Source organism: Ischnura elegans, chromosome 4, assembly GCF_921293095.1.
Source record: "Ischnura elegans chromosome 4, ioIscEleg1.1, whole genome shotgun sequence".
Taxonomy (NCBI): Eukaryota; Metazoa; Arthropoda; class Insecta; order Odonata; family Coenagrionidae; genus Ischnura; species Ischnura elegans.
Genome location: NC_060249.1, coordinates 28,969,438 through 28,992,234, shown reverse-complemented (window position 1 = coordinate 28,992,234; position 22,797 = coordinate 28,969,438). Strand labels below are relative to the sequence as shown.

The 22,797-nt window shown below is 36.5% G+C and overlaps 2 protein-coding genes across 5 annotated transcripts in view; both read right to left on the bottom strand.

Annotated features, from left to right (window-relative positions):
* LOC124157212 (guanine nucleotide-binding protein G(I)/G(S)/G(T) subunit beta-1) overlaps positions 1-5,084 on the bottom strand; it is a 99,327-nt gene extending 94,243 nt beyond the window's left edge. For all 3 annotated transcript variants that reach the window (XM_046531758.1, XM_046531761.1, XM_046531762.1), the window contains exon 1: positions 4,929-5,084. The gene's annotated coding sequence lies outside the window, so the exon portion shown is untranslated. The remainder of the gene's footprint in view (positions 1-4,928) is intronic.
* Positions 5,085-5,378: 294 nt separating this feature from the next.
* Positions 5,379-22,797, bottom strand: part of LOC124157211 (polyamine-transporting ATPase 13A3-like) — a 57,060-nt gene continuing 39,641 nt past the window's right edge. For both annotated transcript variants that reach the window (XM_046531757.1, XM_046531756.1), the window contains 8 exons: positions 15,940-16,057; positions 12,794-12,948; positions 10,835-11,086; positions 10,523-10,729; positions 8,008-8,234; positions 6,146-6,294; positions 5,850-6,034; positions 5,379-5,766 (listed from right to left, as the gene is read on the bottom strand). In XM_046531757.1, the coding sequence (XP_046387713.1) occupies positions 5,638-5,766; positions 5,850-6,034; positions 6,146-6,294; positions 8,008-8,234; positions 10,523-10,729; positions 10,835-11,086; positions 12,794-12,948; positions 15,940-16,057 (1,422 nt within the window). In that variant the 3' untranslated portion in view covers positions 5,379-5,637. The remainder of the gene's footprint in view (positions 5,767-5,849; positions 6,035-6,145; positions 6,295-8,007; positions 8,235-10,522; positions 10,730-10,834; positions 11,087-12,793; positions 12,949-15,939; positions 16,058-22,797) is intronic.

Sequence of the window (22,797 nt, the reverse complement as noted above, 5' to 3'; positions counted from 1 at the left end):
AAGAGGAGTCTTATTCAACCAATAAGCAAAGGAATTCATAAATAATAACTTTTAATTGCATCCAGAAGAGAATGTGACTATCCAGTACTTATCCGCACTAATTACTTCAGAAATTGGGTATCAATGAGTAAGAAAACAAATTATCTCCAGAAGGCAGCTAGATTCTAGGTTATTCATTATGAATATTTGTGTATAGATTCAAATTGCAACAACCTTTGATGGGACTTTGAAACAAACCAAGGAACCAATCCCTATCACAAAATTTTGGAGAAAAATTTTGTAAAAGGGATTGATAAACAAATAAAATTTATTCACAGCCCTGAGGACGATGACCGAGTCGGACATCGAAACGTTGGCAGATATGGAGTTCCTGACCCGGTGGCGATCCCGAGAACTCTTTACCAAATAAAATTTAATTCCATCTTTTCAAAGATATGAGCTACAGTCAATTTTAGGTATACGTGGATCTAATTTGTTTCTGCATTAAGTATTTGTAATAAATTGTAGTTGTTCTACTGAACAAATTTCCTGACCTCCACCGTGACTTTCCTATAGCCATTCCTACTAACACTTCAAGTGCTATTTCAAGTTTTCCAGTACTGATTACAGGTTTAAAACACAAAATATCTTCAGCTACTGCCATGCTTCTGGAAAGATGAAAGATTAAATCCCTAATGGCAAACAAACCTTTCAGCCAAAAATTATAATCTTACAAAAAATATGGACTTTACGATGAAAACATAAATGAGCATTTTGCTTATAATACTTTAAAACGCTGAGTAGAGAAACCAAGATTAATACTTTTCACAAACATAATGAAAAACCCAGATGGTTCTGGAACACCAATAAGTTTGAGATATGTATAGTTTTGAGTAGACGCCGAGTGACAAAACTAAAATGAGTATCATTGTTATAGCAGTTTTCAAAAGTTAACTGGCATTTTTCATCATCATCTATTCATGCAGCTGAACTCATTGGAAAATGTTGGCTACGGTTAGGAAAGTGTAGTGAAACGATTTTTAAAGAACAGGATAACAGCACTAATTAGGAAACAGAGAAGTTGGACATCGATCAATAGGGAATCAGGTTCCAACTCAGTGTTTCCAGAAAATCCATAGAATCATTTTGAACAGTTAAGTTATGAAGCTCTGTGGATTCTAGATTTGCAACTTCGGAAAATGTGGAACTAAAGAAGTTCATTTTCAAAATACATTAGCACCATCGATTTAAGCATTGTTTGAATGCCTGTAGGGCCAAACTAGGAAAAATTACCAAGGGTCAGGGTTACATGACCAGTTTACTGGGACTTTGAATCAGAGCATATCTTCATTACTTCCCAAGACACTACCCCGAACAAAATTTCTAGTTTGGTTAGTTTCTACACAAAGCAAAGTCACCAAACTCAGCCCACTCTTTACCACATTCCCAGCCTATATAATGCTCCTATTCTCTAATGCTCCATTGCAGTCCACATAGTTATGCCGCAGAGTGGTAAAATGATTCGTATAGGTCAAATAATTTTTTGTGGATGATTAATTATGAATAGCTGGATAATGAACTGCTCTAACTACATAGTTTGATTTTAATATATTGCAATTTTAACATGTCAAGGTCCTACTTCATATATTAGTGGTTCTTCATTTCACTAACAATGAGTGAATGGGCCAGGCAGCACAAAAACAAGGCAGCAAAAAATATTGGCTATCTGGTCACCAAACAACAAATACTCTGATTTTCAAATCCCAAACAGGCAAAGCTATCACCAATTAACAGCTGGTAATATTCATAAAATAATTTCCCACATCTACAAAAGTCCTTCGTTTAGAGCTGACAACACATTGTGTAAGTGTTGTAGATGGAAAATTTATTTCTTAAGAACAATTACCTAAAAAGCATTTTTACTTTTGATACGTTTAGTTTAAAACCATTATGAATGGTGTACACTTTGCTAAATTTTAACGAAGAAGTAGAGTAAAGAGCATCCACCACACAGACAAAACTCACAATGATGACAATGCAATCTGATTCAGGCATAAAAACCAACTGTGATAAATAAAAGTAAAAGCCTGAGTCAATTGGGGGAAAAAAGAATAAAAGTAACAATATCGAAAACTAAAAGACCAACATAAAATGATCCATAGTAATTTTAAAAGAATATTCAACCAGCATGGGTGCAGTAAATAATGGTTAAATTACGTCCTGAGGGAAAGAAATGAATGTCTACAAAGAAAGTGCCAAACATGATAATACGAAGAAGCTCAAAATTAAAAAGTTATCTAGCAACTACAATTTACATTGAATCATTATGAAATTCTGGTGTAGGTTTCCGCGGCGTTGCTCATGGCCAGTGCTGATTTTCGGGTTCCTTAGCCGCGTTGGTTGTTTTTGGATGACAACAGTTTCGGGAGCCATCCTGCTCCAGAAAGACCTGAAGACGGGAGGGAGCAGGATGGCTCCCGAAACTGTTGTCATCCAAAAACAACCAACGCGGCTGGGGAACCCGAAAATCAGCACTGACCTTGAATGATTATGGCTTGTGTTTAATAACATTTATTACTCTAATCGGGAGACGACAGGTAAAGCAAATGGGATATTTCTTTTAAATGATATAACTTTAAATGAAAATGAATCTGAAACTAACAGGCTGTATACTAGACAAAATGCATTAAAAAGGAGATGAAATACTTGGAATATAATACTTTGAAGATAAGATATACTACACCAATGAACGCTTTGCTCGCATTATGTAGTTGGTAAAACTAAAAAAATGCACGAATTTGTCCAATAAATACCTAAAAGATGTCATAATCTCATTAGTTTTAAAGTTTAATGGTCTGGAATCATCGTGGATCTCTGATTGAAATCCCCAACATTAACGAGAACCTTGTAGTCTCATGTTTCACCACAATGGGGAGTAACATCTATCAGTTTCTTTTGTAAACTTTGGATTGTAAGATGATGAGAGCTAACCACTAGTGTTAGCTGGAATACAATAAAGAATTTATAAATCAAACTGCAGTGGTAAATAATGTTAAAATAGGAAACCAAATAATTCGTATGACTCTTAATGACTCATAAGAGGATATAAACACTGAAAAATTATTACTCAGTGGTGATTTTTTAAATTCTATGAGAAAACATGTAATATAACTCAAACTAAGCCTCCGTATTACCTTTACCATGTATTCTATAAGGGAAAAGAGATTTGATGGAAGACGATAAGTAATCCTTATTTAGAATAGCCAACTAAAATTCCTCTGGGTAATGCACTGATACCAAAATGAAACGGCACACTGTTTAGAAGAAAGCTGATATATGTAAACCACTCCTGTGTATGCACACATAACTAACGCTAAGGGAGCCCAAGGTGAATTCTTATCAGGAAGGCCAAATTGAAACGGGCATAGACCTACGTCCCTCTAAATAAGACGTTCACTCCTTTCATCAAGCCATAAAGGAAATTAGAATTAATAAACGGCGACAGAAAGAATGCAAGAAATACATGGCTGCTTGGACTCGAGGTGACAGTAAACCTTTCCCTCGCTTATAATCCGCATAATAGATACATGATACAATCAGAAAAAGAAACGCAAAATTGCTTTTCCTCAACGAAATAGTAGGGAAGTTCAACACAAAATTTAACGATTGGGATGTCAGCATAATGTGAAGCAGGTATATTAATAAGAAAACATCGGAAAATACTGCATAAAATAAGACCTCAAAACTAATCAACGATTGCGTACAACAAGGGAATAGACACAGGGTGGAATAACAAAAATCGATTGAAGAAATATCAACAACTAGTACATTAAAGATTTTCTGTGACCCAGAAGCTGAATATATTCATTTATCAGTAACCTAACCATTCATTCCTCGATAAATATACGACCAGAGAGACTTTAGAGGCAAAGTTTCTTCAACTACGCTCTATGACTACTAATCAATGGTAGAAAGTAGTTTGTAATGTATAAGTCAATTGTAACAGCAAGTGGATTGAAATACTGAGGTATCCAAAGACTTCATGTGATTCCTATCCAATTTAGTGTTCAATGGTCACTGTAACCCCAGCTGGTACATTAATACCTCCTAGGTGCAACGAATGGCTAACTGGGATGGTACTAACTCCCATCCATAAGTAATGATAAATGAACCTAACTCATCAAAAACGTTGGCGATACAGCCTAGAAGTAGCTTTCCTATTGCAATATTATATACATTACAGAATATAACAGATATAGAATTAACTTAAATCTAAAAACAATGGGAGTTGAAAGCATTTCTTTTATATGCAGATAGTAATTGTGATCAAGGTAACTAATGAGTCGTTCAATAACTTGTCTAATAAAGTATTATCTAAAGAGACGAGAGCGAATTAATCGCATCAGGTTTGTAAAACAATTCGAACCGCCTGCACTTTGCCATAAATATAAGCTCAGGAAAAATAAATTAACCGCTATCACACACCGTACCCCCATAATCTTGTCAACTATGCTAACAGGTAACCGCCTCCTTTCGACACACGGTATCATATATTTCCATTTTCGCAAAAATATAGATGTCAATAACACTATTGTCGATAATATCTTGCAAAAATACATTTATAAGGCCCTCAAGGATGATGATAATTCTTATTTCTGGATAATTTCGGTAGCCGACAACGTTCGACTGTTTCTCAAAGAATCGGCCATAATGGCTAACCGAGACGTAAGTCACTTGGCACAAAAAAGACCATACAGCTTCATTATCGCTCAGCATTTTCACCACAATCACTACCAGGTCTTCATTAAATATATACCGTATTAAAATTATCAATCAAAAATGTACAGAAGGATCAAAATAAGAAAATATTACCAGTCACACCTTCTGTACATGAATACTTCACGTTCACCATTTCTCAGCAGGAAGTAATAGAGGAGAGAAATACTTACATTATAAAACGTTCAGGAAAGGTATTCACTGTTGGGGATGCATAAAACAAACAATTCCCGTATATCGTGATGCAAAAACTATTTCACTTCAGTAAGTGTTTACAGGCCACTATCTGGGCAGGGTGCGGCTTCCCTCTACTAAACTTTGCAAACCCCGTAGCCGTATGACGTCACGCATAGTAAATCGCCCATGGATGCGAAGACGGTCGGGTTGCGAACGTTTTGGTCAAAAATATCGAGGTTCTTCGTATTATAACCGAAAATAAATTTACAAATATTTCGGCAACGGAAAAGTTTCGAATATGAAAGACTAATAATACACAGGAGTAAATCAAGACAAAATCTCGTCATGATTTTGAAGCAATGCTCAGTAACACTCAACACAAGCCCCTGCTGATGCCGATTAACTTCAAAGGGAGGAGGCGATGGAAAAAGAATTCACACCAGGTATTTACTTTAAAAAATTAATATTTTCATATGAAAATAAAGTATAATGTTACAGACAGCCAATTCTAAATATACACAAAAATTACATTACTCCCAAGTTCCTAACCAATGGTTCCAGTCTTTCGTTCACTCAACAAGGAGAATTACAAAATGATCTATCATAAAGATAATTCTGCGATTGATACAAAAATACATTTACATTTTAATGTACCATTAGGAATGCTTTTTCAAGTTTTACATTCTTTGCTATTTAAAACTCTCCCTAACATTGAATACCATTAAGCCAGGCGAAATTCATTTCATTCATATTTTTATACTTGTTCTTCGGTTTTTTCTTGCGGGAGACAAAATGAATTATCTTCTTCATCCACGTACTGCCAGCAATGAATTTCTGAAACGAAAGAAGGATAACAGCAAGCAATGTTGTCAATCCTTTAAGAGCAGCGCTACGACAGAAAACCAAATTCAACTCACCTCTACAAAAACTGCGAGCAGAAGATTCATTAGGGGTAGTCCTAGTAAATAAAATCTGAAATACATTTCTTGCATTTCTCCAGAGAATTTCTCAAGCTCAAAGAAAGACGCCACTGGTTCCAGAGGAAACAAGGTTAGTAGCGTTGTACTGAAGGTGAGAATCAAGATGGAAAACAGGAGCCAAGCTGTAAAGTAACATTCCCCTTTCAGAGTATTTTCCAGCACACACATTTTAATAAAAAATCAATAGCAAAACAACCCCCGTCTACCCCACGGTATGGCTGATTACTACTTACTATTGGTATATAGAGGTTTCCTATGTGGCTTTCCTTTTGAATATACAGTTGCAAGAATCAGATACTGAAATGAGCTGACACAAAATACTACTGTATTTTCCCAACATATAACAATTTCTTGACCGACAGCAGGAACAACTGGCTGAAACCTATAAGAAAGGTAATATACAGATAGTTTTAGTACTTCTAAGGTATTTTGATTTGAGAACAAGGTAAATTTACATTGACTGCTAATATTTAGAGAAATATTACCCTATGTTGCTATAGGTTATCATCATCTAATTCAATGCTTCATAATTTTTAACAGCATCATCAAATTCTAAGCAACTATCACACACACCTTCCAATTTTGATAGAAAAGTGCGTTCCACTTAAAAGGTTTCACTTTTTAAGTACTGCGTATCAAAATAAACATGGAATAATCATCAGTAGATCTTAGTATAAACACCCACAAGTTAAGTGGAATAATTAAATAAAGGTGAATTTATAATTTTTTGTGCATCTGAACTGGTTATCCCCAAATTAATTACCAACTAAATACTTCAGCCGCAGAGGCTTTCTCCTCTTTGATGTATTCTTGATTCATTTAGATTTTAGGTTTGGCAATCCGTGGGCCTTTTGGCCATTACAAGTGGCGAGCAAAATAATTTTCAGCTACCAATTTTACTACTTTTAGAGTAAGTTCTGAACAAGAGTATGTATTGCTTTAGTAAATTACAGCAATAGATTAATAATAAAATAGCCAAATGAATACTGTTGTTTGCATCATAAGTAGCCATACCAACTTAGCTTACTCTCTAAATGTGTGAAATTTTGTTAAATCCTGCTTTCGATGAAAAGATGGAGAACCTGCATAGTATAATATGCCACAGGGACACCATACTCTCCACATTGCACAGCATTCACTGGGCAAAGACTAATTCCGTGCAACTTCTAATTCATACATTTGTTACATCAAACCATCTAACTTCATGCAGTTCAGAAAAATAAAAAAAATGAGACTATAATTATGTAATATGAACATTACACATTTCTGCTTCAAAAATTAGAGAATAAAAATTAAACAGAGTTATTACAGGAATACATCAAAGAACCATGTAAGTTATTTGACAGCAAATAATAATTAGAAATTGGTTTTAATATCAGCGTGGCAGGCTCTATTACATACTCAGGTACACAAGACATCAGTCATACCATTCACAATTTTTTACATAGCATAATTTTCTTCAAACAAGCATTAATGCAAAAAATTGAACTGTAATAATAACAAATGAGTGTGTATGGAGTACCAATATGTGTACAGCAAAAAATGGCCTGTTAAGTATTAATACTGAAAATAGCTGAAAAGTAACTATGTAATACTAGCTGAAAAATAAAGCAACAGTTGCTCTTTGAATTCCTGAATCAATCTATTTTACCCTCACAAACACACATTTTCACCCACACACTCAGATAATTTACTCTTCCCTTCTTCAATTAAAAACCCCTGCAATGTAACATATGTTTTAATCCAAATACATATACGTAAATAACACTAGACTTATTAGATTGATAGTCAGGTTCATAATTAAGTACCCAATGATGTAATTACCATAGTTAAGCGTATTTGGAAATAATTAGTTAGTATATTTTATACTTAACAACAGTGTGTGCACAAGACAGTTGTGGCCTAGGGGGGCAAGCGCACAGAGTGCAGAAGGTTGAACTAAAGGTAATCAAACTGAAGCATTTGCTTCGGAGTTAGGTAAAGCTTACCTATACCAAATGGATCAAATGATTATTCTCTTCCCTTCTGCTCAAAGCAAAGTCTGTATTTGGACAATTACATCATCTAATATTTTATTTATGAAAAGAATACTCGCCATTTTTGAGTTGAAAGAAATAGTATGGCACCATACTGCGCACAAGCAGCCAAGGCAGTTTGTAGTAAAACAGGGATGATAGTGGCTGCTGATGCAAGGGTAGATGTAGGTCGAGCTTTCACAAGCTGTCCTTGAACGGGGCTAGTCCTTCCCATTGAAACTGCAAGGCTGGTTGTCACGACCAAATCAATGTACAGAAATTGAGTATTTCCCAAGTTAGTCTTGTGCTGAAAAGAGCAATGGTAAGAAACTTACTTCTCACAGAACATATCTAGTTGATTCTCTTTACAAATAATTTACAAAAAAAGTAAGAAATAAATTGTTCTTCTAAGATTATATATACTACAAACTAATCTGCTCCGAGTTGTACTGAATTATTTATTCAGTTGATTACTTCAATGGTTACCTTTTAAACCTAGTTTTTTCACCTGCATAATCCCTTCTCTTCCCTCACATCCCTTTAATGGGGAACATGCACAATTTTTTAAAAGTGCTTTAAGAAGAAGGTCCCTACCTCTAATGAACTCGCCGAAAATTTCGTGGATGAATAATGTTTTTTAGCTGAGTTATGAGTCTTTAAAATTAACCTTCATCGGCTGCTTGAAAACACAACGTCATCGGAGCGTGACATCACGGCACAGTATACACTGATGACAGACTGAGGCAGTGGATAGAAAATCAGTGTATGATGGGGCTAAAATGCAAATTTGGCAAAAATAACTGCTGTTTTAAGGTCAAAATGCAGATTATGAATATATTGGGTTGCCAAGGCGTTGTTGAAATAAATATAGGGGATTGTTTTGTGAGAATTTGAAAGATTAAATGAAAATAAGTTGATTGCATATTGTGATCTACGTTGCACACCTATAATATTTGCTTAGTGGAAGAAGTGTTTTTCAGCATGGATATCCAATAGAAAAACATGGAAAATCGTGTATAGTGCCCCGGCGCTCAAGTAACTCTATTTCCTCACCAGAGAAGGTTTTCAAAACTTTTTAACTATAAGCAAACACTAAGTCCATCTCCTATCTCTACTTAAGAGGTAAGTAAAAACTTGAAGCGCGGAAATATTTTATGAAAATATCATCATCATATGCAAACGGATTACACGTATCCCTTCTCCTCCTTTCCAGATGAAATCGATATCTTTCTTTTATGTATTTAGCCAATGCCCATTGAATTCGCAAGTACTTCCACACAATATTCATATGTTTCTTGAAACAATCTCTATATAATCGATGACACATAGTAAATTCCTTTTATAACTCCTTAGACGTGCAATGCTATTCCGTATGGCCAGTGTTATAACTGCCTCCTAGGCTGGTCATAATATTACGGCCTTCAGGCCTTAGCTATCGCCCGACTAATGGCCTTAAACTCAGAGGAGAACTGCTTGAAGCCATCCTCATGTCTCGAGGCCGTAGTTATGGTTGATTTTGACTAACGGCCTGACCATACGATTAGTGGAATAATCCTGCTGGTGTATATTCAACCAGGAATGTGCCCCAAAAATTGTGGACTAGGAAGACTGCAGTAAGATCCCACCTTTCCTATCTCTGCAGGCAACCGCCATGATTTGAAACTATTTTAGACTCAAAGGGGAAACATCATGGAATCAGGAAACTAGGCTAACTAGACACTGGGAAAGAATGAAGCTTTCTCAGGAAGACAGCTGGGAGGCTCCTTATTTTAAGTAACTCAAGTTTCTCTACATACTCAACAAAGTCCTATTCTCAATCAGAGTAAATTATACTTTCAGTAGCAGTAATTCTGACATCTTTCTGCAATTAACAAGGTACATGGTAAACAGTTTTATCTTAAACTATGTATTTTTCCATAAGCCTTTATTTGTACCCTGATCGATTTCAATGACAAAGCATCATTCACAAGCCAACTCTCCCCTTAAAATACATGAGTATCACTACTAGCTAACAGCTGTTAAAAGAACAAAGTTGTTTCATTCACCATGTTAATTTTTTAGAATTTCCATGAAACATTTCCTTCATTCATTAATTTAACCTACTGCAACTTATGGGATAGTGGATTCATAAGAATTCTTATGTCAGAATAATGATTTTAGTGAAGGATCTTAGGTTTTCCCAGCAAATAGACTGGAGGGAGAGTTCTAGGGTTTCCAGCTGGGTCCAAGGGTTTTTCAGCACTGACGTTTCGAAGGCTAAGTCTGCCATCGTCTTCAGGGTGAATTCACCCTGAAGACGATGGCAGACTTAGCCTTCGAAACGTCAGTGCTGAAAAACCCTTGGACCCACCTGGAAACCCGAGAACTCTTCCTCCTAATTATTTTTGTTTTGCTATGAAGAAAGTTAAGAAAGATGAGTAGCCACAGCACTTATAGTAAAACAAAAGTTTGGAGGTAAAGCATTTTCTTTTGCCATAGTTGCTACTCCAATCTGCTACAGGCTATGCATCCTTATTGTTAGTTTGGGCAGAGCAATATCTATCATTAATACTTAAAATTGATGTCATATTTTCTCAGCTAATTATGATTACTTACTGAATATAGTATTAGAACAGATATGAACTGCACCATGCTGTATAAGGCCATATATTTAAATACAGCAAAGCTAGTGACAAGGGCACAACGACCTTCACGGACTACAGCAGGAACACATGTCACATTTGGTACTTTGGAAGTAAATGGTGCTGCGACTGATGCTTCAGCTTCTGATAGGGAAATTCCAATGTGGGCAGCTTTCAATGCCTATCAAGGTCAGAGAAAATCAATAACCTGTAAAATTCTTTCAAAATATACAATTTCACATTTATTTTTCCATTTACTATTTTGAATATTAAAAATCACACAAACCCCACAGTCATTTGCTCCATCTCCACACATGGCTACGATGTAGTCTAATTTCTGCAAAGCCAATACCAACTGGGCTTTCTGGTCAGGAGCCATACGTGCCAAAACTGTTGCTCGCAGCACTATTTCAGACACCAGATCAGGAAAATGAGTGTGTATGAAAGACCAAGTTGGACCTTCCACAGCCAGATGTATAGGTTTGTCAACAGCAGACAAATTTATAAATGCAGAAGAGGAATCATTACTTTCACGGTTCTGAAAAAAAGGTAATATATGTTCTTAGCTTTTTCAACATACAAAATAAAATTAACACATCTAAATACATAAAATTTACATACACACAAATTACACTGATGGACTTAAATGTAGCTCACATGACATATTTACTATATGTATCACAGGTAGCAAGATGCAATGGCTCACAAGGTTACGTGATTAAATGAATGCCAATCAAATAAAGGCAAAGCAACAAAAATTATCCCTAAATGGAAAACATAGAAAAAAAGAGTTACCAGACCTACTGTTTTCCCCTTATAATTATGAAAGCCTTTCATTCATTCCCAAACGTTGATTATAGGACAATAAAATACAAATGTATGTAATATTTATACAAAATGAACTAGCAAAAGGACCCACTGATTCTCAACAGGATTGAGAAAAGGAGTAATATTGGTGCTATATAATCAAAACTGAAAAATAACCTGACATTCACAATCCTGATGTATTAGTTAGGGATAATTTCCCATTTATCAGTTTAAAGTTCTACTAATTATCTTATTCCTCTCCACCCAAATATACTTTCGCTAGATCTATATCAAAGTTAAGCTTGAATACAAGCATACCTTGCCAAAAAGACTAAAACAGGACCAAAGTCAGCAAGAGGCATTATTCCAAAGACAGGAAATAAAAAATAAATAGATTTCACTTCTTATACTAATGTCCTGAGTAATATCATCATAAGAGAAAGGGATTTTTTTGGTTTTACATAAGCTTTAAGTGCTTTCAAAGATCAAGAGACCAACAACAGAGGTCCAGATATTGCATTTATTATTGAAGGGAAAGAAGATTTTAACCCTATAAAGGAAAAACTGAGTGATGTAATTTTAGCACACATTTCTTTGGAAAAATTAATTGCTGTTATTATAGCTAATTCAAAGCATGGACTGTCAATATGTACAGGCATCCCCCGAGTTACGTAAGAGATGCGTTCCGGCAGACTATACGTAAGTCGAAATTTACGTAAGTCGAACCTTTGCGTTGGCGCTTCAGAAATTGCTGTATAACAAGTTGTATCGTACAGGAATGAGCGCAACCACATACGCCACCACATCCATCGCTAGAACTGCAAATTTTCACGTTGATTGCTGACTTGGGATTTATAAGCGATTTTTCTATAGAAATTAATGAATTTTCCTTCGAGGAATGACAAAAATGGGTCACTTTGTTATTTTTAGCACGTAAAAAACTCTATAACTATTCGATATTTTTTCTACCATAGGTTGTACGAGCGAATATCTACTTCTTCGCGCTCGCATTCGAAAATTAACGTAATCATTTGAAATACGGTTACCGCTTACGTAAGTACGGATTTACGTAAGTCGAGACATACGTAACTCAGGGTATGCCTGTATATCACTCCTTAAGTACAATGGGGTAGGCCTACGCTTCTTAAATGTGAGCTGGAAATGGGAGAAAAGGAGGGAGCTTTGGCTGTGCAAAGCCATAAGAGAATATCATCACAGTAAGTACAATCTCAATAAAGTTATCTCCATTTTAGGATGTGATACATCAATAATTAGGGAAGTATCATAAATTCCAAGTTATATAATCTGTGACTTTATTACAAGAGAAAAAACTCATTCTCTTCAAATGAAATAGATTGGTGTTTTTTAATTAACCTCAAAAACAACAAAATGGGTCATTTTTACCAGGTAAGTTAAATGGAAGATCATCAATACTTACCTCTACAGGTGCGTTGGGTGGATTCACATATTCATATTTCAGCTGAGGAGGGCTCATAGTGTCAGGAGGGATTCCTTTCAGCAGCATCACAGATTCCCCTGGTCCAATAATTCCACACTCCCGTGACACACTAATGGCAGTCAGCACATTGTCCCCTGAAATTTAAATCATACAGTTAAACTTCCACTTAGTATTTATCTGGTGATCAGAAAAAATGTGTTGAAGGCAGGAAAATGTCAAAGATGGAAAAGGCAAAACGGGTCATTTAAACTCACATAGAAACTGTTGAAAGAGTAAAAACAATAACTGATATGGAACTAAAAAGATACTTCCATTTCTTAAGTACATATATGCTTCTTTCTCAAATAAAACAAGTTCGGAAAATCAAGGTTCAAATCCTGTTCAAGGCAAATGACTCTATGGAATTTTTGCACTTCGAATGCCATTGGGGTGACTTTGTTAAGGAATGCTGTAGATGGTTTGAGGCGTTACGTCATGGAATTTACTCATATTGAATGAAAATTAAACTAGGCATGAGGATGATGCAGTGCATTGAAACCACGGTAGTGATCTAATAAATATTTTAAGTGGAAAAACATAGTTTAATTTTCATTCAATTAAGGAATGCTGCCTGGCAGTCAATGGTTTTTTTCTTGAATGATTAGTAATGAGTTAACCATAATTTTACATTCATCGCCAAATTTCAATAACATTTCCCAACATTTTACAGTGTTACTTGGAGGCAAAACAATTGTGGGTGATTTTTAAGATCAAGGTAGGTTTCACAATGTGGAACTTTTTTGTGTGTTTCCACATTTAATACCGTTATTAAACCCTCCAGAGCAAAATTTTCTCATAACTAGCTCTTTCCTTTGCCGTAACAGAGCTCAAAAACAAACAATTTGCAAAAGCTAACAACAAGGAAGGCACACCTCCAATTAATGTAATTAAAAGCTACTAGCAAGCTCCTTTCGGATAAAATGGTGACCAATGATTTTTTTCTAGGTAGCAGTGAAAAAATTTAAAGAGTTAACACCACATTGTTATCCCAAGGAGTCACAGCTATTCCAATCATTGACATAAAAGACATGATGGCATTCGCTCAAGTACAACATTCCAGTCGTAAACTAAACCACATTCGAGTCTCCAGGCGTGGACCACCTGAGAGGATATATCAATCAAAAGTGACTGGATTTTAAGGATAGGAATGGCACAATTTTTACAATTGGACTAGAACATCAATATTTTGCCCCTCCTTATTTCTCAACATTCACCTGTCGCAAATTCCATGTCATCTTCACAATTATTCATAAACTTATCGGTAATTATCTAATCCTCCAATCTGACATAATCCCACTTTGAGTATGTACATTACTGTAAAAAATAACAGGTTGTGCATTTTTACTCTTCAATTTAATATTAGTAATCACAGCTAATCTTACAAGTATTTTGAAAAAAACTTCTAAGCATTAACTTCATTAAATGATCTTTGAATAGTATGCATGACATATGCAGAAAGGCCCTTCAGACTGCGGGCTTCAAGGGGGTCGCTCGCCTAAGAACCAACTCAAGTTTGAGTAGCCGTGAGAATGGGTAGCGAGTCGGTACCCGAAACAACGGCGCTCTTAAATAATCTAACCCGCGCAGTATCCCGAGAAGATTTTTCTAAAGTTGTTCGCCGGGAAAGTGTAAAATCATATATAATAGAAACGTGTTTCACTCCTCTCCCATTCTCGCCCACTTTTTCAGCCAACCTGCTTCAAAGTTCCCACTTTCTAAAGGTCAACTTATGCATGAATCACGTATTAGCCCAAAAGGTGTCTAACAGTGAATTTCGGCAATTGGTATTATACTTTTATTAGATTGAAATATTAGTAATGTGCACGTAATTCAAAAAAGAATGAGACCAAACATGATATATTTCTAACGTTATTTAAGAATTTTAAGCAAGGAAATATATAGTTGAAAAAATATGATTGAGATTTCTGGAGAAACTTGATATTTTCGCAGCTGAACTTCTTGGAGTTCTTGGCAGTTGATGAGGCATTTTTTTCTGAAACAGGACATTAGGTTATAATTTACTAGTTATACTATAAGGCTCACTTGTCAGAGTTACTGACAAAGGGATATCTTCTCAGGATACTTTGTTTCTCCCTACTAGCAATCCGAATTCATCTGCTCATCTGGCGACAAGCTATTCAGAAATGAGTGGGTAAGTTGCCTTCTCTTTAGGACAAAAAATTTCATGGCGCAATCATACGAAGCTGCATATACCATATGCGATAGCATCAGTGCCAAACTTCACCTCGTATGAGTGGTTCCGTACTTTCCAGGGTGCAGTGCAGTGCAAATGCCGAGTGGACTTTGAGCCATTGAGAGTTTTCCGGGTGATTTAATAAAGTCAGGTTTCATTTTTACTAGTTTATTTTTATTCACCTTTGCACCATGGCCCTTCCAAAGAAACAAGTGAGAACTTTAAAAGATGGACTGAAAATAATTGAAGATGAAGAAAAGAATCCGGGCTACAAGCATTTTTGGCCTTTGTGATCCAAGTCACAACCAATCACTGCGCTGGCAAAAGCGGTTGTTATAGGCATAACATGCACATTGCTCTCGTAAATATGTGTAGGTACTTGAAATGGCTTTTGATGGATAATGATTTTTACATCAGACAGAAGTCCATAATAGCAGTGAAAATGCAGAGTGGAGTGAAAACATTTTTTAGCAAGGTGGCGTTTTCCTTTAGGATATTTGAAAGAGATATTAGTCGAATCAACAATATGACCTAAGTGTTTCGATTAAGTATGTACCAATTTTCCAGTAATCAGCTAAAATCTTGTTTGCATCCTTTAAATAATATCATAATTTCGCGCCAAAATCCTGTTTCCTGGGACATAGGCAACCTAGCCAAACATTACCGCAGTCCCCCTGAAAAACGATAGATCAAGGTTTCACTGTACTAAGACAACACCTAACCCTGACCAAAGATCACTACATAGAAGACAATTTTTCTCTATTCAGTGAAAAAAAGAGTTTGCACAACTAAATTTTTACTATCTCTAGGGAATCAGACAAGGGCCCATCAGGATCAGAGTCATACAACTCATTCCATTCTTAAATGCAAAACCAAAAAAAGGCAACATTACCTGTAACCATAACACAGCGTATAGATGCATCTTTGAGTTCATGGATAACTGGAGTAGACTCCGGTTTCAATTTATTTTCCATTATTAGAAAACCAAGAAATATGAGATCCTTCTCCATCTGAAATAGATTAATCAAAATCAGTATGCAAGGACTTACCACTGAATTTTATCACAATCCACTGGAAAAATTATTTCATTTACCTACAAATTATGTGATCACCATTAACAGTAACATATGTATTTGGTTGAAACCACCATTATGTTCAGCATCATCTTATACAGATGATAGAGGAGAGGACAAATACTATGAGGAAATTTGACTCCAGGAATTTGAGAGCTTGATCACTAAAATTACCAAAATATTTTCATGTACATGTTATGGGAAAAAAGAATCCCAACAAAGCTTGCATCACCACTATTTGTACCTGGGAAAAAGTTTCCCTCCAGAAAGCAGCTTATTCTTACACAAATTCCAACGAGTTATATACATGCATCATCAGTGAGTTGAGTCGGATTGTCCCTTCTATTCACCATATAATTAAGAGATGAAATAGCCTCAGTTAGCCTCCCTAAGAGTAATTTTTACAAGTCATCATAGTGGTGGCACATAAGATAATCCCTATTTGATGCCTTTGAATAAGCTCTCTCACTGATAATTACTCACATTTTTCCTATTTCCTCATTTTTTCCTTCAAACCTAGCATCTTTTCTTGGACATAGGCAGAGTCTGACAGTTGATTTGCATTTAACCATTCAAGGAACAGTAAATTATACTTGTAGGCAGGCAAGCTGTGGGTATTCCAAGTACATACGACTCGCAATATAAAAAGTGGAGCACAATTTGGTGTTTTTCAATTTCCTGTGTCACAATTAGGACTTATAATAACATGCCCTTAGGAAGCAAAAGATTTTCTCATGGACCAATATTGGCAGTAAAATATTGTTCCGAATCCTTTTTCTGTCTTTTTTTCTGCATCAGGCAGAATACTTTTACAAACTTAGCAAAGCTTAAATAAGTAGTAAATAAGAGTTTTTCTAATCATTATACACGGACAAGTTCACTTTTTCCTGGACCTACCATTGGGCAGGCTGCACACATCTCAAGTCAAAAGAAATTATAAAAGGAAGAAAGTAGCATGGTAAGTATTTTAAAGTTATTTGGAAAGTTTCTCGCATGTCTAAAGGCAAAAAAATAGGCACTTATAATCATAATCAGTTGAAAACTCATAAAACAAAAAGTCACTGAAAATTCAATTCTGACATTTACAAATCCACATTTATTTATTTATTTTATTTATTTATTTCCATTACCCCATAAACAGCACATTTACGGCCTTTACAATGGGGAATACAAATGAAGGACATTCACACACGCCCATGCCCTGGATAAGGGTAACTTACCCAGGCGGGACTCGAACCTGCGACCTTTGGTTTGGCAGTCAAGGACTTTACCCCGACGCCACCGAGGCCAGCATGATAGGATGATGAAAATAAAATTGATGGACACGAAAAGTATCACAAAGATACGAAAACTATTGTAACAAGATAGCCAAGGTGCTGGTATTTTCAACGCTCAAAAACTCCCACTTCTTTTCAGAGTTGAAGAATGAGAAGATTAGAATAAAATCCTAACGAAATCATTCAACTTTGGATTGATATTAAATTCTGAGAGAATAGTAGGCATACACATGTATCAATGGACTATGTCTCCTTCATCACATCAAAATGACTACCATCCGCTCATTGCAATACTGCTATAAAGTGATTCTCATTTCCGTAACGTCATAAACATCATAAGCAGAACGTATTGCCAGGAGAAATTAGAAAGCAATACGTTGCATAGCCTGTTGGACAAAAGGAGTTATATGCAGCATTATGCTTCAAAGTAGTTGTTTGCATCATTAACCTGTACATCATCTCTCCAGAATTATGGGTTTTCAGCACTGTGTTTGGAATTTGTAGTTAACTTCTTATGAAAGTCTTGCTATTTAGAAAATACATACATACTTCCCCTCTCATTTAAGTTATCACCAAGGGTGGATACAGGATTTTTTTCTTGGGGGAGTGGGGGGACCAAGGGCCTCACAGGCACACGATCTTCTTAAATATGAGATTATAAACAACATATGTATGACAATTACTGTACAAAATATTTTCTTTATTTGAATATAAGTTATTAACACGTTCAGGGCGGCATGACCCACCGGTGGGTCATGCGTTTCTAAGCTCTATGGGCGGCATGACCCACCGGTGGTCACGTTTCCCATGCGAATTAAAGGAGCTTCTGGCCACGTACGCCCATGAGGAAGGACTTATTACGTTCTTCATCGCCCATGAAGGTGTTTTCAGTAAACTTTTTACTGATGCCAAGCCAAACTTTTTGCCTGAAGAAAGGTAGCAAGTAAAATGACGGGCAATGATGTAAAGATTCAGTATTTGATGTTGTATTTGCATTTGTGCGTGAAATATTTTCAATTTTAGTTTAACTAATCGGCAAGATATTCAAATGAACTCGATCATCGGTAATCAACTTCCATAATTTTATGAAATACATAATTCTTGCATTGCGGGTTACCTATCTGTCGATTATAGGGGTTTTAAAAAATTCTAGTTGTGTTGCGTACGAAGTTCTCATTCATATCAATTCCACAGGCAGTTTTATGAAGTTTATTCAGTAATAAAAGAAAATAAAGAATATTGCAGTCATATTGAAGGTAGACGAGAGCTACATATAGTTGATTCGTTATTGAGCCATTATTTTCTATGACACGGCAATCTCTAGACGTAAATTTTATGTTTTGCATCGTCTATCAAAAGTATATCGAAATATAAATCAAGTTGGTTTGGCTTTATTTACATTTTACAGCGAAGATAGGTTAACTAAAATATTCCTACTATTTACGTGGCATTATGCATCGCTAGAAATGCTTTTTTCGTTTTCAATAAGACTGTAAGATGGCCCTACAAGGACGATTACCTTCCTTGATTACACGTTGAAATACTACTACACTCACCGTTTCAATTACATGGCTTTCACATATCGAAGATGTTCCACTTCCGTAGATATTTAGAAGGTAGCACACACCGAAAAATTATTTAGATCGAAAACAAAAATGGAGATAACATTTCAAAACTATAATAAATGTAATTTTCAGTTTGGATATCCTAATTGGGTCAATGGAAAAAATTTTCTAAATGGGGAATACAAATGAGCACAACGAAAATTTGCCGAATCTCAAATATAATTTCAAACTATTTTCAATATAATCACTTATTTACATTATTTTCAACATATTCACTTATTTTCTTTGACAATGTCAATGGTGAATTTTGTTGAAACAATCCAAGCACATTGTAGGGTGTCCATTAGGCCGGCCCTTATTTTTCATAATTGCAAAAAGTTATGTTTTCCTAGTCTCAAAATGATCCAAATGAGGTTTATATTCACGTGTTAAAATTTGGTTACTTTAAAATGACGGCAACCCGTGCCCCAAGGGCCCTCAATTGAGTTTTTTGGGGTCGAAAAAGTGCTATTCTTGTGTAAAACGTAAAAGTAAAGCCCACAGGGCCAATTTTCTGTTTGTTTTGACCTATCTCTAAGCGTTTAGGAGATATCGTGCGTCGTAATGCAATCCCCCCCTAGGGCGCCTCCCCGCACCGCAGCACCGCTGAGGTATGTCCCGCACCACTTACTAGAGACTTCCCCTCAACCCCCTCCCCTCCCTCGGCAAAGACTTTGCTCCTGATGACAAGATTTACATGCTAGTGGTACAGAATTGAATAGGTTGTTCCTCTTGTGTCATGATTAATGTTGTTAAAGCCTATAATGTCAATTTTAACCCTTCAACGCCTATGTATTTGGTACCGACCCCTTAAACCTTGATTTTTTGCCGCCATACGGCCGCGAACCATTCCAGCAGGCTTTGTTCCAAAGTGCTATTTATGTACAAAATATTATAAGCATCTGATACAATTGTGTCTATGAATTATAAAGGAATTAAGGGAATGAGCAGGACTTCCAGGGCCCCAACAGTAGATAGAAATATTCAAGGAAGAAGAAACGAGGCAGTCAGTTCACGGATGTAGATCACTATGTGAAGCGATAGTTCTTTTGTATAGTGTGCAAAGGATAGAAGGTGCTAAGTTTTTTAGGATGTAAGGAGAAAAGTGGTGAAATAAATTCTTTATCATAAACGTGACGTTCATTACAAAAGACCAACAAGGAAAGGCATGTAATCAAGACTAAATCCAGGCATTGAACTGGTTGGAAAAGAAAGTGAAGAAATACTCGGCTCAAATTTACCAAGAGTGAGAGAAGTACTCTCTGTTTTCTGTGTACTGGTTCGAAATTTGTAAGACTTGGTGCGAGAAAAACCGTGAGAAATGCGTCTCATCCATGGTACAAAACTAGAATACCTGTAAATACGGAAAATAAGGCGATTGAAAAGCTAGAAAAATGACGCAAAGAATGGATGAGCGTGCAACGACATAAAGAGAGCGCGAACTACAGTGGAGATGAAGAGAAGAGAATCTTTCGTAACAAAACTTGATGATTTGTTTGAAATTGCAAGGAGCGGTACCATTGAATTTTTGACACACGAGGAGGAAAGTGCAGTTAATCTCTCGGATAAATGTGCTTGGGCTGAAGAAATAAAGTTCTTACCAAATAAAGAGGAGAACGAAATGCAGTTATGGGTGGAATAGATTACAATATATTCAAGAAGAAAGGAAAAGTTGTGGTTCTCCGCTCCTTGTGCTGCATTAGCTTCCAGCAGTGACCCGCTGTTCCTAAAAAGACTTGTTAATTACGAAAGTGTTAGCCTGGAAATAGCGAAAGCAGCACAAAAGAGGTTTTCAAACCACTTGGGGTACATGAGTGAGGAGTTGGTAGGCCGATCATTCTTTGACGGATCCATTTCTAGGTGTGAAAAGAAAAACGTGATACGCCGTATGTGGTCATGTGAAGGAAAATATGATCCACTGAAGAAGGCATTCTACAAACATAAAGACATGACAAAGGTATCTATACCAAATTTTGTCAATACTAATTCGAGAAAGCTATTTAATGCATTGTAAATATGCATTGCATTCTTTGATGTGCACATGCGAGAATGGGATGAACGTACAAGAACAATTTGCAAATTATTCTGGGTCATCAAGTGAGAAATGATAGTGTAGCGAGAGAGGTGAAACTAACTCAAGATTTTTAGGCATTCACGTTGAAGGAAGAGGGCTTTCAAAATTTATTACTAACTGTAAGTGTGACTTTTCATCGCAATACTGCCCTTACGTGCGGAAAGGCACTTTAATTGCCAAATATGGGATGTCAGTGAAAAATTAGAATTACAATGAAAATGGATTTTATTTTGGTTAATGTGCGGAAATTAATGGACAGAGTGAAAATAAATTGATCTCTTGGATTGGAAGTGTTGTTATGGCAATTAAATTCTTTCTAAGGTAAGCACATTTCTTCAGAGGCTAGATATTGCCAGTGTGAGCAAAGTCTTTGCCGAGGGAGGGGAGGGGGTTGAGGGGAAGTCTCTAGTAAGTGGTGCGGGCCGTACCTCAGCGGTGCCGCGGTGCGGGGTGGCGCCCTTGGGGGGGGGGATTGCATTACGACGCACGATATCTCCTACACGCTTAGAGATAGGTCAAAACAAACAGAAAATTGGCCCTATGGGCTTTACTTTTACGTTTTACATAAGAATAGCACTTTTTCGACCCCAAAAAACTTAATTGAGGGTCCTTAGTACTTAGGGCCCTTGGGGCACGGGTTGCCGTCATTTTAAAATAAGGGCCGGCCTAGTGTCCATCACATTCCTCATAAAATGTGTTCACTTTTTTTTTGCCCTCTTGCTTGCCTCTTTCGTTCCCTTTTCTTTACGTATTCTCTCGTAACAATTGAGGCATCTCTTCCTACTTATCCTTGCAGTACCTTCATATTTACTTAGGTTGTGTAAGGACTTCCACTTCCTCGAAGCTGGAACACCTCCCCCAGCCACATCGCTAAAGACGACATCTTCTTTCAATAATCCATCAATAACTTTCTCTCGAAAATTCAGCATTTCTATTTTTTTATTTTGGCCATAATTATTATATAGCCCATGAATTCACCATGCATGTCCCAAGAAGCACATCTAATGCCAGTTTCTTATACCACTTGAGAGATCGTCTGATGCAACTATAATAAGCAGACATTTGGTCGGAAATGTCTACCCCCTTTTTCGCGCTATTGTAGACTATGATGGCTTTTGGTTTCATTATTTCCCCTCGCTTAGATTTCGACGTGGTTGGTTGCAAAATCTCACCAAGGTCGGGATTGGAGGATATCATCATAAGTGGTCTTTTGTCCTGTCATTTCATCATTCTAACACCTTTTCCATTTTGCCTTGCAATAATTTCCCCCTTTTTCAACTTTTTTTGACGAACCTCTGGTGGATTACCTTTCCGATTCGCCCGCATTGTGCCGCAAACATAGGTCTCCCTACCCAAAAGGTCTTCAGCTAGGCCCATACTTGTTTAAAAATTATCAATGTACAATGTCCGCTCAGCATCAAAAAGTCCCTCCATCAGTTGCAGTACAACTTTGTGTCCATGTCCAACCTTCTCCTTCGTGTTTGGCACTTCACTTTTCCCAGAGTACACTTGCAAACTATGCGTGAATAAGTCAGGGATACATAGTTTGTAGCATTTTATTCCATATTTATGAGACTTTCCAGGCAGGTACTGCCTAAAATGTAATCGACCTCTCCAAGGTACCATCTGTACCATTGGTGAGGTCTCCCCAATCATCGGAGCTTGATAACGCGACATGCTCTTCCTCTTCAGGTGAATCTTCTCCAATTTCGTCCTCTGAAT